Consider the following 19,682-nt stretch of genomic DNA (forward strand, 5'->3'; position numbering starts at 1 on the left):
ATTCCTGGAGGTGACAACCGAGAGAACATCTGCAGTTGCCTCTATTATGTAGGACAGGGTTTCTTCAAGGTCAGAGTGTAGGTTTGCATTACAGCGAGCAGATAGGGTCATGAGATGTTCATGTATCTCATCAAGGAGTTGCTAAGACTCCACAGAAGCGCATTCTTAATAAAACCCAGAGACAGCATTCCTCGACTGGCTTGCTCTTCCAGCAGGGTTTATACCCACCATGTTTTCTGAGCTGGCCATTTTCTGCCCACCATGCCTGACAAAGAGCAACAACATCAATGACAATGTATCCAATAATGATAGTGAAGCAATATTCAGCTCTGTCATTCTTGGAGTATCGATGAGGTTCCCCATATTTCATGTGCCGTCCTTTACGCCGAGGACATAAAGGTGCCAGTTTGTGCATTTTTAAGCATGTGACCATCAGTGAACTAAAGAGAGCAGGTATTGGTCAGTGACACTACATTCTGTTTGGATATTAATATCCATGTATGGGCACCTAGTAGGTATGTACACACACACACATACAGGTGGGCTGAGGCACAAATACCCTTGCCCACTGCCTAGGCCAGTCCAATGCCTTCAATTAATGTTTATTCGCCGTGTTCCCCAGGGATGCTGCCTGACACGCTGAGTTACACCAGCACCTTGTGTCATTTTTCCACTGCCACTTATCAGGACACAAAGTTAATCTGTAGGTTTACAAAGATTGTAGTATGACGTTAGTGATAATGGGGAACAAAATGGATTATAGATCTGCACCCTAAAAAATGTATTATATCAGATAACCAAATGATAACATCACAAAAAATGTATATTTCAGCTACAGCAAGTTACATGCAAAACCATAACTTCTTGTCCAAGCCTAACCCTTCTGACAGGCTTATATAGGAAACCACAACCGGAAATTGTAATTATTTAACATTTAGAATAGCCTCCCATTTCAATTCAGATTTTATGAAGAAATTGCTTTATCAATATGGAAACTCAATTTGCTACCGGCCTAAACATTTAGCAGCAAATTGCGATTCTTTAGTTTGCATTATTGGAGTGTTCAAAAATACCTCTTAAAAAACACAATCAAATTCATGAAACTTGATTTCCCACACACAAAGCAATGCTAACTATCCTTAATCAATCCTTGCCTTCTCAAATGCAAATATATCCTGTTTCATAGAATCCCTTCCTATAACTTTCCCACCACTGATACAAGGCTCGCCAGCTTGTTATTCCCTGGCTTATCTCTGCAGCTCTTCCTAAATAAAGGAACCACATTAGTTATCACAGCCTTCTGGTACCTCACCCATGGTCAACAAAGTTATAAAAATCTCTGCCACAATCGCAGCATTCTCCTACCTTGTTTCCCATAAGCATCCTAGGATACATGTGGTCAAGTCCTAATGCACTCCATGTCTTCCAACATATCCCCCTTCGAGAGGTTGATATGTTCAAGGATATTCCCTCGCTTGAACTCACTGGTGTCCATGTCCTCCATTGTAAATAGCAGACCCATTTTCAGTGTCTCCTCAGACAGATAACCACACTGATCCTTGACAGGACCTACTCTCTCCCAAGCTACCTGTTTACTCTTAATATATTTATAGAATCATTTAGGGTTCTCCTTTATATTAACTGCCAGGGATGGCATCTTTTCCTCCTCCTAATTTCGTCTTAAGTGTACGTTTATATCCTTTATACTCAAAGCACTTGCTTGAGTCCAGCTGTCTATAACTGACAAACCTGTACCCCTGCTCGATTCCAGCTGTCTATAACTGACAAACCTATGTCTTTGGAGTGTGGTAGGAAACCGGAGCATCCGTAGAAAATTCACACAGTCACAGGAAGGTGGTACAAACGCCATACAGACAACACCCGAAGTCATGAACGAACCCGGATCTCTGGCGCTGTATCTACCGCTACTCCACTGTACCTGAGCATTAATCAATGTAAAATAAAGACAGCATGGTACAATGATGGTAGGTTGGTGAAACCTGGCTGTTAAAATTATACCATGACTTGTGATTATACCATTTACCAATTATACCATGACTTGTGATTGCATATATTCATAGCCAGTAGGTTAATGCCTCCATCATGAACAAGTGCTCATAAAATAGCTTCTCAAAAATGGAAATTAAATTCATTTACCTCATAATATTTCATAGATTTGTTAATATTTTTGCTGAGTGCACTCATTGTGAACCACTATTTGAAAGACATGAGGAACTGTGTGCTTAAACACGGAATTAGAAAGTAAATGTCTTACATTGATTTAAACATGAAACATTGATCAAATAAGGTAACTAAAATTAATTCAGCAAAAAGCTTGCAAATAATTTTAGATACCCTGAAGGATAAATTCACACATCTTCATAATGAGTGAGTCACAGTGAGTAATGCAGTTGCATGCTGAGAAATGTTTCACCTGCTTAGATTTGGGCATCAAGTGAATTACATGCAAAGTGAAAGGTCTTGGAAAAGCATCAATGGAAAATCCAAGCTTTTCAGAGAATTTGTGTGGGGCCTTCAAATTTGCAATATATTGAGGAAAAGACATGACAACTTTAGATTAAATTTGTATTATGTTTTTTGTGAAGTATGCATTTTTTTTAGATAAGATACAAACCTTACTTTAAACACTTAAGTCAGCAGGCTGAACAGGAAAAATGACAGATTAAAAAATAATTTTGAGTGATCGGTAATTAAACTTCAATCTTTTATTGTCTAACTTGAATGCTGTCAATTAGCCTATCTGGGCACAGATTTATTTCTCAAAACAAATTCAACAATAAATGTGCCAATTTCACCAACTTTTAAAAAAGTAAATTGCAAACTATAGCTAAATCCTTTCAAGATCGATCACCTTTATAAATCAATGATAAATTTCATTATCGTAACTTTTCAGCTTCTGATTAGTTTATTCCTCACCTTTCCAATCATAGTTTGATTTACTTTAAAAGTTGATGAAGCCAGAGTTTGATGGGAAAGTGATAGACAGTTGCAATTTTATGTAGATTTTAAGCTGTCTTGATTATTAATTACAAGATAGAATTCCATATTTACATTTGATGGGACATGAATTCATCTTTACCAAAAATCTTTGAATTTGACTTATGAATGAATGACAAATAAGTTGAATTTAAGATTTTATGCACTCAAAACCGAGTAGCTACTTTCTACGCGTCAATTGAACAATTTTTCATTTACATTGAATTTATTAAATATTTTTCAACATGGTTGCAGCCTCAAGTTGATATTTTAATTTATAATTTTGGAGGCACTTCCAATAATCAAGCATCCTTAGATAATGCTAGGATTGATGCAAAATAGTACCCCCTGCCTCTAAAATGCACTCAAAGACCAGACAGGACCTCAGAAAATAATTCCCACCTGATCTATTTTCCCATTACTATATAAAGCCAATCTCTCAGCATCAAGGCACAAAAGAGCTGCAAATTACATTCGGGATTATAAGAGACTGCACACACTCCTTTCAATCCACACCATTAATACTCTGGAAAGATTCATCATGAATTATAGATTTACATTTGAAAGTTTTTAAATTGTCAAAGTAAATTATTTAATATTGTCATCTATAACTATTATACTTTTACTAGCAGCGCATTGATCTTGCCAAAATCAAATATAAATTACCTGTTCCATTCACTGAAGTTTGCACTTTTGCAGACTGCTGACTTGATGTATCCTCGCCTCTGAAAGAGGAAACATATACTAAAGAATTTGCAACAATGCCTCAATTAATTAGATGACCAGTTATGGATAACTTTCACAAGATACCTCAAATTCTCTTAATGCATAGCTCTTGCAAGCAAAAAACAAAATTGTTTTTTGAAATGCTGAACATACCACTACACAGTTCTTGCCCCATAACTCACTGCCACATAAACATTATTCAATGATTCTTTATTTCTCCAGGAGGATTTTATGTTAAAAGGAAACCAATTCTATTGATGGGACTTCCAGAAGGAATTAAAATTTTACAGTGCCAGCGCGAAGTCTATATAATGATTCTTTATTTCTCCAGAAGAATTTTATTGTAAAAAAAAATTATATTGATGGGATTTGCAGGAGGAATAAAAAATTTACACAATGATTACTATTCCCTTCTTAGTCCAGTACTCCACAGAGATGGGCTCTTAGCCGAGACAGCACTGAGAACTAAACTTCAGTAACACTACCAGAACCTTCCATGTAGTCTAGTCAATTCTAATTATGTACCTAATATTATATGTAAACTAAATAAGGAGCTGAAAGCTAAAATCTTAAAAAGATGGACTCTATACTCAAGGACACTTCAAGACCAAGATAAAGAGATCATGGTATCGAGTCATCATCATACTGCGTGAAAAAAGACCCTTCTGCCAGACTTGCACGCACCAGCTACACTAGTCCCACCTGCCTACGTTTGGCCCATATCTCTCCAAACCTGTCCTATTCATGGACCTGACTGTTTCTTAAACATTGCGATAGTCCTTGCCTCAAACACCTCCTCCAGCAGTTTGTTCTACATCCACCACCCTTTGAGAGAAAAAGTGACCTTCCAGATTCCTATTAAATCCTTTTCCCATCACCTTAAACTGTCCTCTGGTCCTCAATTCGCCTCGTCTGGAAAGAGACTCTATGCATCTACCCGATCTATTCCTGTGAAGTATCATCGGTGAATTTAAAGATGTCATTGGAGCAGAGTCTGACCACATATTCATAAGAATTGCGAGAGCAGAGATGACTTCACATTATCTCATGCCATATTGTATTCCTCCTCAGTATTAGCTAAACAGTACAGACTACCATCAACAATGTCTTTACCCACCTACGATCCCCATTCTGGTATCATCTGCTGTTTTCATATCATATCATATCATATCATATCATATATATACAGCCGGAAACAGGCCTTTTCGGCCCACCAAGTCCGTGCCGCCCAGCGATCCCCGTACATTAACACCATCCTACACCCACTAGGGACAATTTTTTATTTTTTTTTACATTTACCCAGCCAATTAACCTACATACCTGTACGTCTTTGGAGTGTGGGAGGAAACCGAAGATTTCGGAGAAAACCCACGCAGGTCACGGGGAGAACGTACAAACTCCTTACAATGCAGCACCCGTAGTCAGGATCGAACCTGAGTCTCCGGCGCTGCTTTTTCTGCATGGTTTATAGTGCAGATTATTAAACCAAATTATCATTTGTATTCCTATCACTGTGGAGCATTTCTTTCCTCTCAGACTCTTTACCACCACTCTACTTTCCTCCGTCACTATTCATCCAATGACGATGGTGTGGCCGGCAAATTTAAAACTTCTACTTTTACTGAGACCGTTGAAAATGTTAACAATTTTCAAATTAAATGAGCTTCTTTTAAAATATGAATGTCACTATGTGTGAATTGAAACCTCTTAAATTTTTGTTACTAATCTGTATTACCCAATTTAGTCAAACAAAAAAACATTTCTATAACCAACTCAAAAGTAAAGGAGAAAATTCATCCTTTCCACATGGCAATTCTTAGCTCTTGAAGTGTCAACAACTTTATCAGTACAGAAACACAATCTGGATTATCTTTTTATATCAGTTGTACCTGACTTTCAGCACATCAGAAATTTTCTGTTCCAAATCTATTCGTTTTAATTTTTCTTTTTCGAGTTCTTGCTTTAGAGTTTCAGCATTTGTCTCTTCTCTAAGTTTCCGTAGTTCCTCCTCTGCGTAGGAAATTAAATAGAAAGCAGACTTTAATAGGAATGACTAGTTTATAATAAATTCAGCTCTTGGAAGTAGCAAATTAAAGTCATTATATAATAAATATCTAAGATAGTTTACAAACCTCTTGCGGTCTTCATAGGCCAATTACCATTATAAGCTTGAACTGGGCTAACTTTAAAAACTCCATGTTCGTTACTTTATATTAGCTGACAGAATAAAACACGATAAGCAGCAGCTGACAGAATAAAATATTAACCTACATTAAAAAAAAATTAAATGTAAGCATTCAATTTCTTTTTTTAGCTGCTGCTTTTTTTTGCATTTTAAATAAAATGACCACTATTTGGATTAAATAAAGAAAACAACTTTTCTTTCAATACTATGTTTTAATCATGTGGGCAGACATATCACTGGGTAATCAGTGAGAAAGATTGACCACTAGATGGTGCACAAGATTCGTGCAGGTGAACTCACTTCTTCACCCACCATGCATTTTGAGTATTCTCCGAGGTGCAGTTCCCCGGATGACCTTCTATTGGATCTACATCAGTATCATCACAAAGCATATTTTCAATATCTCTCTTTTTCCTCTCTCATCGTGTTATTACTGCAGATTTAAATAGAAATGTCCCCATTCCAATTAAAGGGGAAAACTGTACAGAGGCTTATATATCAATTTATTTTTGTTGTTCTCGAGCCACTGCACACGAGGTCATGCAGTACCTATGGAGAAATAAATAGTTAACATTTTTGATGAAAGGTCATCAACCTGAAATGTTAACTCATGGTTTTGAGCGGCACGCAAGTGCTGCAGTGCAAATATATTAGACAATAGACAATAGGTGCAGGAGTAGGCCATTCGGCCCTTCGAGCCAGCACCGCCATTCAATGTGATCATGGCTGATCATTCTCAATCAGTACCCCGTTCCTGCCTTCTCCCTATACCCCTGACTCCGCTATCCTTAAGAGCTCTATCTAGCTCTCCCAATATCTATCTATTACTCCTAATAAATCATGTTCACGTATTGTAATTCTGGTAAGGACACTACACAACATCAGCAACATATTGCAAGCTATCTGACAAGTCTATCAATGGCCAATGAAAGAGGATCAGCAGTCTGGTGATGTGCCAAAGCTCGAGCAAATAAACACAGCACAGGGCAGTAAAATCTGTCCACGATGGATAGCACAAAGCATGTCAGTTTGTTGCACATACACACAGTATTCCTCTTCTGACATTCTATTCCAATGTTATCTCGATGAACTTCTGGGCAATCTCGTTTTAAAACTGCAAATAAGGAGTAGACATTGGTGATCCTAATATATTGAAATTAAATAAAATCAAATACAAACATTAAAAATAACACTGCACAATTAAATTAGTTTGGCAAAATAATAGAATTCTGCTCTGACTGATGCTACCCTCAGCCAATTCCAAATCAAAAGGCTCTGAATCAAAAGCTCAATGTACAAACTTAAGTGATGGCATGAAGTTTTAGTGGTATTGCAAGGTTGTCGAGACATTAAATCGATGCCACTTCTATTAAAGAACAGAAGGAAATTTCACCAACCATCAAAAGGCACCTTTTATTTTTCTTTCAACCGCCAAAGACAGTTCATTTGCCCATTAACCTGCTGTTTGAGATAACCTAATGTGCACAGACTGGTAGACTGTGCTGTCATAAATTGTGTGTGTCAAAAGAGCTTCGCTTTCGCTGGCTGTATTGCACTTTGGGCAACCCTGCATTCAAATAAATTAAGCTCTCTATCTCTTCCTTTGATTTAGTGATTAATACTGTCACGTTCTCATGAATTATATCACTGCAAAAGATATCTTTGGAGAGTGACAAACAAAATATTCACATCCAATATAGAGAGGCCATTCGGCCCACCAGATCCATGACAATGACCAAGTCCATATCTAAACTAATCCTTTCATTTTGTAGTCCTTATTTTTTCAATTGTAATAGCGGTAGATTAAGTGTTCTATGCTTTGCTTTTGGAGCAACTGAAACTAGAGTACTTGGGGATCACCCATCACCCTAAGGTGTCTATCTTTCCAAATCTGTTCAACATTTTCAGCATCTGTTTTTATTTCAAATTACCAGCATTCACAAGCATTGATCCATCAGCAAGGTATGCCATCAGATCATAACGTATGTATATTACATTTATAGATTCTACCAAAACTAAAACCAGTGGAAAAACACCAGTGGGCCAACTTTGTTTCTTTCTTCAGTTTAACATTAATTATAGTAAGACTCAACCAAATTTAATTTTAAGACACTAGAAACATAACAGCACAAGATCACCAACAGAAGTGCAACTGTTCTCTGAGGGAAACAGCAATCCATGTAAACTAAAGCAACCATCTTTTCAAGCGACCTGGATTTGATAGGCTGAAGAGGGGTCTCGACCCGAAACGTCACCCATTCCTTCTCTCCAGAGATGCTGCCTGACCCGCTGAGTTACTCCAGCATTTTGTGTCCACCTTGGATTTGATATTCTTTGGGAGATGAATGCCAATGGGGTTCACAGAAAGCACAGGCTGCTTTCCAAAAACATGGTGCAGCATCAAGTTGTAGAAATTTACAGCACAGGAGGCAATTCAGCCCAGCGTGCCTGAACAAAACACAAACTAACTTCAGGTTAAACCACCTCAGGTGATTCAATAAAAAGCAGAAAGTGAAACTTGTAGACACTGTATCTCCTTTAGAACATCCAATTCACTGAGAACAACTGTCTTTGTTTTTGTTTTGAAAATAGTTTAAGCCAATTTCAACTTTGTAACACTCTCATCAAAACTAATTACTGGGAGTTGCAATAGCTATTAGGAACAGGCATAGGACATGTAAAGTAATTGAGCCGAAAGATCAGAGGGGAGATGGGAAGATGATATCTGGAGCTCATTGCCTGCAAGGATCGTTCATGCAGAAACCTTTAGCACTTTTATGCGACTGGATGTGAACTTGGGCTGCGACTTGCAGGCTAGGGAATCAAGTTTGGGGGGGGGGGGGGGGAGGAGGGTAGGGGGTGTGGCAGCAAAGGGAGTGGTAGCACTCCATTTTGATCAGTACACAGACAAATAGATCAAATTGCGTCCTCCAGTTTTAATTGAGATTTTGTGTTAATTATTGTTCCTGGGAGATTGCTCTATTTGTATACGGGATCATGCAAAGGCGATCCATTTCCTTTCCAAATATATTTTCTCTGCAGCGTTTCAGGTCAAAATTCAAGTTAAAATATCTTTGAAGTTTGCAACAATTTTCTGGCAATGGGGTAATGTTGGCCCCAAACATCTCCTTCCTCCCTTTCAAAATAGTATTGCCTTATAAATATTTATGATCATAGATTAATAATTTTGGTGGCAATGTGCTCCAAACAAAAAATAAGCAACATTCATTTAAAAGACTTGAGATGGTAGCAATACCGACAGAATACAGGGCTACAAAAAAATGAAAACCCTACAAACAGTAAACGCTTACACTTTCCTACAAAAACATAATTTAAAAAGATAGAATTTCACTGTTTCATGGCAGTAATGCTGTTGTAAAGTCCAATCAACAAATGGCGAGTCTGGATTTAAACATTACAAATCCTCTGATGACCCCATCACGGCATTGCACTGCAAACAGTGTCTGCACTTGTCTAATTGATATTGAACTGACCTGCATAATCATTAAATCTTAGTGACACTGTCGAATAGGATTATATCAACAGGACCATGCAGCTTTATATTCCATCAAGTACAATATGGAGAATTCAAAATTTGCAAGTAGTTCCTTCCACATCAGTACTCTGCTACCACTAAATGTCAAAAATTCCCACAGAACTGGGAAGAACTTGTTTTTGTTATCTGATAAACACATCCCAATTCCTTAGCAGGGTAATTTCAAATTAGCATTAATCTATCATAAGATCGTGAGGAAACTGCATAACAGTAACAAAGATGTGATTTGTAAAAATATATAATTTATTTCATAATGAAATGCCTTGTCTTCTTCACACAATTATTATTTTAATCACATTAGCTTGCTGCTTAACATCGCTCACTTTCTATTGAAAATTAGATTATAGCCTGCTTAGTGTGAACCACAATTAGATTTTATTGAAATTTGTACTAAGTAATAATAATTTCTAAATATTGAAATTGTTTCATAAATTGAGAGGAGATGCTTCTTTTCGCTTTTGATCTTTGCAGGTCAGACACCATTTCCTAGGCAAGAAAGAGCTGAGGAAAAAAAAATTCAGAGACACTGGTAATTTGAAATAAAACAGGAAATGCTGGACATTTTCAACTCCCTGAAATGTAAACTCTGTTTACCTCTCAACTGATGCTGCTTGATTTGCTATTTATTGCAATTTCTGTTTTATTTAAGAAACTAGTCCGTAAACGTCACTATATATCAGAGAGACTCATGAAGATCTTTTCTCTTGGCGACAACACACTCCACCAACAGTAGAATTGATCTCAAGCAGGCTGCTGTTTGAACTCAGCATTACGTTAACCACAAAAAGACAATGTGCAGATGAAACTCATCAGATCAGGTATGATCTCTAGAGAACATGGATAAATGATGTTACAGGTCGAGATCCTTCCTCAGACTGAATTACTCCAACAGTTTGTGGGTTTAAAAAAAAATTCGCCTCTGCAGTTCTTGCATTATGTGAACCGTTCCCCATGGTAATACATGTTGAAATGTAACATGCTGCAAAATAATGAGCTGAAGTAACTTGGAATGTTTTGAACCACAGAGCCCTCTCAAGATGTACGTGATTTTCTCTTTTCAGTGCCTTGATGAAATATCTTCATTATTTTTGAAAATGTGACCAAAAAGATTGATGAGAGCAGAGCTGTAGATGTATACATGGATTTGACAAGTTGACATGGTTCCGCATGGTAGGCTGGTCTGGAAGGTTAAATCGCATGGGATCCAAGGACAGCTAACTGACTGGATAGAAAGTAGAAACAAGGAACTGCAGATACTGGTTTATACCAAAGATAGACACAAAGTGCTGAAGTAACTCAGTGGATCAGGCAGCACCTCTGGAGAAAAAGGATGGGTGACGTTTTGGGTCAGGACCCTTTCAGACAAAAAGTATGAGGTCGGGGGTGGGGGGTGGTAAAGAGCTGGAGGCAAGAAAATACCAGGACCAATCAATATCGGCTACAAATGACCTCAGGCAGGTTTGTGCCTGAGGCCCATTGTTGGCTAGGGAAGGTGTGATATCAAAAGGAAAACAATGTGGAGAACTGCGGACTTGCTAAAATTACTAGGGTGGAGGAAGGGGACAAGGGGTGAGGGGAGAAAGATTTAATAAGGATCTGACGGGCAACCTTTTTTTTTACTAAAGGGGGATAGGTGCATTGAATGAGCTGTCTATGGGGGTAGTTGAGGAAAGTACTTTCACAACGTTTAAAAATATGTAGACAGGTACAGGGAGAAGATAGGTTTAGAGGGATAGGATAGAGGTGATTGATGGTCGGCGTGGAATCGGTTCGCCGAAGGCTTTGTTTAGTTTTGTTTATTGTCACGTGTACCGAGATACAGTGAAAAGCTTTTGTTGCGTGCCAACCAGTCAGTGGAAAGACAATGCTGGTTTATACCAAGGGTCGACGCAAAGGTTCCCAGTCTATCAGAAATAGAACACATGTTCCAACCTTGGATTACAGGAAAAATTAAATTAGAGGGATAAACAGTTCTTAAGCTTACAGAACAATAGCAAACAAGCCTGTCCCTTATACGTTCATAATTATCTTCGGTTTCAAATTGAGCTACATCACTTTCTAGCGTAACGTAACTTGTTCCTTCAATAATTTAACCTTGATGCAAAGACAGAGAGTACTGAATTTCTATTCCCACGAATGCATTAAAATCCTGACATGCAGCTTTGCTATGCATCAATCGCTAGTCAACAAGCTGGATAAACTAACATATCAGACATCCAACATGAGTGCTGGTGAGAAATCTAGACACGTTGTCAGCCGCGAGGGAAAAACAACAGAATAGCATTTGATCAGATTCTCGCCCCGCCCCTCACAGTAGTGGAACCAAACAATTTTTAAAAATCAAGTCAACTCAACTCCAAGTAACTGCAATACAAATATTTATTAACTATGAATATTTATTAACTATATTCAGCAGTCCATGGCAAATGGACCAATTCATCTAATGACGCCAAAGGAAACTGAACATTTAGGTGAATAACAAAAGTACACAGAGGGCTGAAATGAACTGCATGTGGCCAACTCCAAGAAGAAATACCAGAATTCAGCCACCCCAAACATACAGTGGAAACCTGTAAAGTTCTGAGTTACAAAAGCCAGCATTACTTTAATTATTAAATTAATCAATCAGTATTTTAATATATTTTATTTTTTGTACTATTTAAAGCACTCAATGGTGTTTAAATTGCTCCGACCATTGGAGCCTTTGTAAAAACTGTTACAAAGGGATGACAGCTTTAACATAAGGCCATGTAAATGTCTCCAGCTTTAATCCCTGTCAACAGCTGCCAATGCGTTTGAAATAGTGCCGTGGAGGTGTGCTGGCCATGGCCAACTCATCACTGATGCCTCACTATGCCTATGCAAGAGGAGGTAGCCGTCAGCTCTCTGCATCTGACCAGGTCAGAGCAGGAGCTGGATTCAGCCCATGAGAACCATCTGTCATTAGAAGAGTTACCTCTTTCTAATTCATTCACTAAGTCAATTCCACAGGAAATCAGTTATCTGTGGCACAAGAATACTTCATCAGCCTTTAATTTTAGAATGGTCTCTGCAAATAAAATGTCCAAAAATATTGTAAATAAGTAAAATGCCGGTCACATTAAGCAATGAATATTTAGACAGCTTCCAGCTGTGAAAGTTTGCATATGTGGACAGGATCAAACTGGAATACCATCGGCCACTTGATTAAACATGGATAATGGTGAGTTTTTGTGAAACACTGGACAATGTTTTCCTGAAATGTAACCGCAACACAGCAAAACAAAAAAAACTAAGAGAAGTCAGTAAAATTAATGGCACGGAGGAGGAAGATTACTACTGGTGCCAATACAATTTTGGTCTGTGTTCTGCAATAAATTTGTTCAAAGAACCCGGTCACATTTACAATTACAAAATTAGGCATGTGCCAACTTAGCCCCATTCTGTCCGGGTGAATGGAGTTTAATTGCATTGGAAGATACAGTTTGGAAACAAGCCCTTCAGCCCACCGAGTCGACATTGACTATCGATCACCCATTTGCACAAAAATTGTAAAAAAAATTAACCATTCTGCCAGATAAGCAGACTGACATTAGTCCTCATTAGCATTTTAAGATTTCTTATGCCTTATTGTTCAGCTAATTTAGCATTGCATTTTAATGAGATATTGAGCAGCATTACAAAACCTGACATCCGGTCTGATTATCCACACTGACGTTTGTAGTTCTGACTCAGACCGTTCCACAATACCAGAAAAATATAAAACTGTGCCACTATAGAATAACCTAGTTTTGGTGATAATGCGACTAACTCTCCTGGGTTCTTATACTGCATGTGTAGGAAGGAACTGCAGATGGTCGCTTAAACCGAAGAAAGGCACAAAAAGCCGGAGTAACTCATCCGGACAGGCAGCATCTCTGGAGAGAAGGAATGGGTGACTTTTCGGGTCGAGTCCTTTCTTCTCCAGCTTTTTGTGTCTTTCTTCTTATACTGTATAACATTGCAGCCATAGTGCTAACATAAGGTGACATCAGTCATTCATATCTCACAGTGAATAATAAACAGTAACAATGTTATCTTTTTTATTTATTTCAATGATCCTGAAAACTTCAAGACCATTATTAATAAAACAGCAAAATATTGCCACCATAGACATAATAGCCAACAATTGGTTGAGCAGCATATATGGAGAAACATTAAAAAGGTTAATGACCATTCATTATCAAGAATTTTATGAGCAGTTTAGAATGTCTATATTCTGGCACTAAATGCTTCCCAACTTAATCATATCAACCAGCAATTGATCACAGCCCCACAGCTTATTACCCAACTATATCTTACAGCACTTTTTTTTAAAACACAGGGAGGCATCTACCATCTTTTCAAAGGCCATTTTCAACCCCTAGTATGCTCTAGGAATAAAACAATCCTTGTTTCTCCAATCCTCCAACTAATAACTTAAAATTCATGCCATTTTATTTTTCACCCATCAGTTCAGGATGTACTATACTGTTTATTATACTCACACAGAACCTACCAACATTGCATACAATTCTAGCAGAGCATCTTTTGAAACTCCATGCCTCAGCTAAAATAGGATGTTATCATACTTGTTTATACCCTTTGTAATCTCCAGAAAATATGCTAACCCACTTATCTTTGCATCAGCAGCAATTATGTTACCAAAATAGATTATAAGTAGCCAGACTCCAGCACTGAACCTTGTGAAACTTGACATTACTGATCACCAGCCTAAAAATTACCCATTTAAGAAAACTTAGTTTTGTGTAAATTAGCCATTCCCTCGTATATTACTGGCAAAAAATTTCCACTTTTGTCTCACACAGTAACCACGGAGCGTGGCGATTGTTATAGCAACTTTACCTCAGTTGCAACTTTATCTCAGTTTCAGCAGCTTTTTCCACCCTCTGCCTCCCCTTCATTTTACCTTCGTAAAACAGATTAAGCCTTTAGCATCCTTCCCTATCCAAGTTCAATCTGTTGTCTGACTTCTCTGTGTCTCCAATTTATCACAGACGGTTACTTTTGTTATTTCCATCTTGCTTGCTCCTCTGTAAAATTAAACGTTCCCAATTCTGACGGTTATGGGCCTGAAAGTTTAACGGTGTTTCTCTCTCCACAGATGTCGCCAACCCTATTGGGTATTTCCAACACTTGCCATGTTTATGATCTTTTTCTCTTTTAAGAATGACATTGATTAATTGAATTTGCATGTAAGTCAATGCAAGCGGAGAAAATCAGGATGTTAGCCAGCATCTGTGGAGGCATAGAGACAGCCGACGTTTTGGGTTGAAACTTGCTCTTGATCCAAAACATGAAATATTCCTTTGCCTCCAAAGATGACTCGCTGAGTTCCTCCAGCAACCTTTTTCATTGCTAGTAGCGATTTTGGTTTGATCCAAGGAAAGGAGTTCAAATTACACAAAGGTGGCTGTGGGATTTGAATTCTGCAATTAATCTGGAATCAAAAACTGTTGTCAGCGACAACAAAACCGCTGGACTGTCGTGAAAGCATAGCTGGCTCACAAATGTTCTTGAGAAAATCTGTCACCCTCACTCAATCTGGCCTTTAAGAGACTCCAGATCTGCCAAGGCGATTGACTTTTTTTCTCTTCAGTTTAGAGGCCATTCGAGATGGGCGGTAAAAGCCAACTTCTTCAGCAACAGCCAGAACCACATGAATGTATGAATTAACAATAAAACATTTTATCTGCAGATTTTAATGGACATATATTCAGGAATATTTGCGGCATGCTTCTGGTTATTATTTTAGTTGGGCAAGAGAAATTAAAATCTATTAAAGCCATACTTCTCAAAAAAAGGATTGCAAATTTTCTCCTGGATTGCAAATCAAAAGGAAAAATAAAGTTACCCACCTCGGTGAAAGAAGACTTGATTATAACACCACAGAACAGGTGTCAACACCATGTTACTAAAGCTAGTAATTATTCATAAACTGAGGCATGAGAGTTTGCATCATGCGGGAGAATGGAACGTGTATATACCTGAGACAAACAAATTAAACATGAAGTTGTTCATCTGTTTATCCAACAGACTAAGCACCCAGTTATAATTGATTTGATCTTTACATACACACACGCACAAATCCAGCATTGTCACTTTTCGTGTGTAATATGCCTATGACTTTTAAAAACCTTTAAAAAAATTACAACAATGATATTTCTGCATTACAAATGTAATCTAACCAGCCTATTATTTTAGAAATAAGAAGTGGGACATTCAGTTCCTCAACCCAGTTGCCTTCTTTAATTAAATCATACCTTAACTCTCCCACTTATAGCTCTATATATTTGATCGAAAAGGTTTCTATGTTAAACTCAAAGTTCCAGTGGCCCCAGTGCCCAACCTTCAGTGATAGACAATCCCTGTTATATTTACAACTTCTTATGTTTTAATAAGTTAAAGTTGGTCAATTAGGTATCATTGTGCAGTGAAAACTTTGGCAAAATTAAGCATTAATAGCACTAAATACCTGCAATGTTCTTCAGGAAAAGGTCAAAAATAATTGTGAATTAAAGTTTACAATCTTTGAAATGAGCAATGTATCAAACCATAAATTAATCCAAAATATATCAAAGCAAAGTACTGAGCAATAAGTATTCATCTCTAAGGAGAGTTCAGATTAAAGATAACTGAAAACCAAAACAGCAGAGATAAGATATTGCTGGCAGCAAAATACAAAATTTACATCTGTTACCAAAATCCTCTTCTTGTAAACATATTTGCGTCAAAGAAATGTAATGTGATGCAGTTGTTACAAATGCTATCAGCATACCAACGGCCAGAAAAACAAATGAAACATATTTGTTTAACCTCTAAACCGAACTAACGCACATAAATAAATAGTCTGAAGAAAACATAAACCTCACCTTCACACACTGTCAAAAAAGGACAATAAAATTTACCTCACTCAGATTGATGAGAAAACTTTCCATTGGCTGGAGTCATGAATCTCTGGAATTCTCTATCCCCAAGTGTTGTAAAGGCTAGATTAAAGTTAGGATGGGTAAATTTTTGAAAGATGGCGAATTGAGGGTTATGGGGAAATCGGCAAAGAGGAAATAAGACTAATGTAGATCAGCTATGATCATATTAAACGGTGGGGCAGACTTGATGGGCTTGATAGCATTCCCCCTTAAATTTCCTCATGTATCTATCATAACAGCACAGGTTTCTAGTGCATTGTTTTAATGACCTTCCTTCCATCACAAGCGTAGAAGTGGCAATCTTACTGATGACTGACCAACAATCAATATTCAGCGTCCGTCCCCCCTCCCCCCTCAGTCATTGAAGCAACCCATGATGGCCTGCAGCAAAACATGCATAAAATCCAAGCGGGTACTGCTAAGTTACATAAAACATCCAATCACATGAATGCCAGACAATGAATTGTGTTTAATAATTCCCCTTAATATTCAGTGAAATTTTTACTACTAGATCCTTTATCATCAATACCCAGGGAATCACCAAAGACCAGTAACAAATGGTGCAGCCAAATAAATGCTATAGCTGTAAGGAGGATCAGGGAATGGCTGTGAATGTTTATCTCATGCCATACCAAATTAAAGGCATGTATAAAACGTGATGGAATACTATTCACCTGTTTGGCTAAGAACAGCTTAAAAAATAAACATACAATTCAATATCATTCAAGACAAAACAGTCCACTCGTTGTTGTATTGCAGCATTTCCCTAAATATTCATACTTCACCAGGACATCATTGTTGCTGTCCGTAACAAAATGCACCATACTAATTCACAATGGGATTTTTTTTTTTTTTTTTTAAATGGCACCTCCCAAATATTCCATTTCGACTTTATAAGACCTGGCAGATCGGACCATCACCACTCCCATGTGAGAGATTGCCCTCACTGGAACTACATCATTTTATTGTCATTGCAGCAAAGCCCAAAAACCAGCTGATGAACAGCACCGGAGACTTAGCTTCACTACAAGCATTGTCTCAGACCTTTTTCTAAATATACTTGAATATATTATTGAAATTCAACTACTTCCACCATCATCCTTTGAAAACATTTCATAGTAATCATTTGGCAAAACAACAAATATCTTTTTGTATATACCATTAGAAACCTCATTATTACAGTGCTCCTCTCAGATGGATTCTAGTTCTGTCTCTGACATCCTTGTTTAACCTCATGTGTACTTAGGCATTCAACTTCCATCAACATGAGATCAGTAGCCAAATGAATAATGACACGCAGCTTTATTTAAATTACCTTTAATTCTACAGCAATCATATGCACCGTGTCTCCATACCAGATAAATGACAAGTTCAGGAAATCTACAATAAATCTGCTGAAGGTTATGCATCATAGCCCAGATACTAAATTCCAGTGTTACCTGCTTAGTCAAGAAAAATATAATGGCACGTTCTGCTCAACTTCTGAACACATTGAAAATACTCCAATGAAATGCATTTTCAATTTCCGTGCTTAAGATATGCTCACCTTAGTTGAAATCATTCTACTTCTTTAACATTTCAAGCTCTTAACACAATGTTGTCATTTGCTGAAACATTCCACTTTACATAATCCAAACCTCATGATTTTGGATCCTATCTGTATTCTGCCATCAATCGACATTTATCGTCATGTCTGAAGGGTCTTGACCCGAAAAGTCACCCATTCCTTCTCTCCAGAGATGCTACTTGTCCTGCTAAGTTACGCCAGCTTTGTGTCTATCGTCATTTATCTATCATTCTATCCTGTCTGATGTTGATGTCTCCTCTTAAAATTTAATTCAACCTTTTTAACCTCATTTAGAAATCCTTCAATTGGCTCCCATTTTTAATCTTGTCCTCACGCTTCGACCAGTACAGTTTTTACCCCTTCGCTTACGTAACAACTTTCAAACTATTTAGCCTACACGTTCGGTTACTTTCTCTTATAACCGACTCTGCTTTAGTATATCTCTCCCATTTTCAAAGCCTTTTCAAAAAACACGTTTTTCCAAAGAAGCCTTCTGTCAGTGTTCCTAATTCTTCCATGACCCCATGAACCTCATTTTTCAAATTGTCTCACAAGAAACAATGCAATGACTTACCTAGGGAGGGTTTATACAGAATGGTTAAAACAAGGGATAGGTTTAGAGATTTCAAAAGTATAAGGTTGGGGGGGGGGGGGGGGGTTTGGATAACAAATAATGATACAAGGGCAGTAGTCAGAGATAAGCTTAACTCAGAAGAAGCAGTAAAATTATAGGTGGGGATGAGATAACAAATGACATGAACAAAATACTGTAACATAGTGAATGTTTAAGACAAACATAGTCCAGTTAAAACGGAGACACCATTGGTGAGAGAATCAAGAAAAAGCAGTTTATAGTACTGATAGTAACATTTAGTTTTGCTAATGTGTAGGAAGGAACTGCAGATGCTGGGTCTCGACCCGAAACATCTGAAGGTCACGACCCGAAACGTCACCCATTCCTTCTCTCCAGAGATGCTTCCTGTCCTGCTGAGTTACTCCAGCTTTTTGTGTCTATCTTTGGTTTTGCTAATCCTGACATAGTCTGGGAAAATATAACAGGTAAACAAGTAGCTTAGAAGAGAATCTCTTATAATAGGGGAAATTCCTAGAGCAATGACATGGAAGATTTTGAGTTTTGCTAATTAATACAATATCATTAAAATAATCCCATGATAAGAGATCCTCAGGAAAAGTGAATACATCGTGATAGAATTTTGAACTCAGTTAAAACTAGACTGCTAACCATTGCAAATAAGAACGTTGTTGGAGGAATACATTAATATTTTATTGAACATAAATTATATTAATCGCATAAATTATACAAAACATCATGCTTGTACAGATCTGTGATGAGTGTTTGCACAACTAACGAGGCTCAGTTGGAAACAAACATAAAACTACTTGTAGTGAACCTCATAAATACTTCATTAATAGTAAATTGGGGTAGATTGAACTTTGTGGCAAATACAAATATTTGCAAACTTCAAATAATGGCAAGGAGAAAACTACCTGGCACATCAAAATTAGTACAAATATTTAATTAAACAGAAACCGTGAACAACGCACATTTAACAGCTGTCATTCTAGGAAATACGACATATAAAATATTGATATTACGACTTCACCGACAGTTCATCAAAATCACATGAATTTAGTTTTAAAAGTTCTATACCCTTTCCTAACTTCTGGCTTAAGAAGGCCAAA

At 37.5% G+C, this 19,682-nt stretch overlaps 1 protein-coding gene across 4 annotated transcripts in view; it reads right to left on the minus strand.

Moving 5' to 3' along the window:
- gramd4a (GRAM domain containing 4a) overlaps window positions 1-19,682 on the minus strand; it is a 98,100-nt gene that overhangs the window by 42,200 nt on the left and 36,218 nt on the right. For all 4 annotated transcript variants that reach the window (XM_078419808.1, XM_078419810.1, XM_078419809.1 and 1 more), the window contains 2 exons: window positions 5,613-5,733; window positions 3,664-3,722 (listed from right to left, as the gene is read on the minus strand). In XM_078419808.1, coding sequence (XP_078275934.1) covers window positions 3,664-3,722; window positions 5,613-5,733 — 180 coding nt within the window. The remainder of the gene's footprint in view (window positions 1-3,663; window positions 3,723-5,612; window positions 5,734-19,682) is intronic.

Source organism: Rhinoraja longicauda, chromosome 23, assembly GCF_053455715.1.
Source record: "Rhinoraja longicauda isolate Sanriku21f chromosome 23, sRhiLon1.1, whole genome shotgun sequence".
Taxonomy (NCBI): Eukaryota; Metazoa; Chordata; class Chondrichthyes; order Rajiformes; family Arhynchobatidae; genus Rhinoraja; species Rhinoraja longicauda.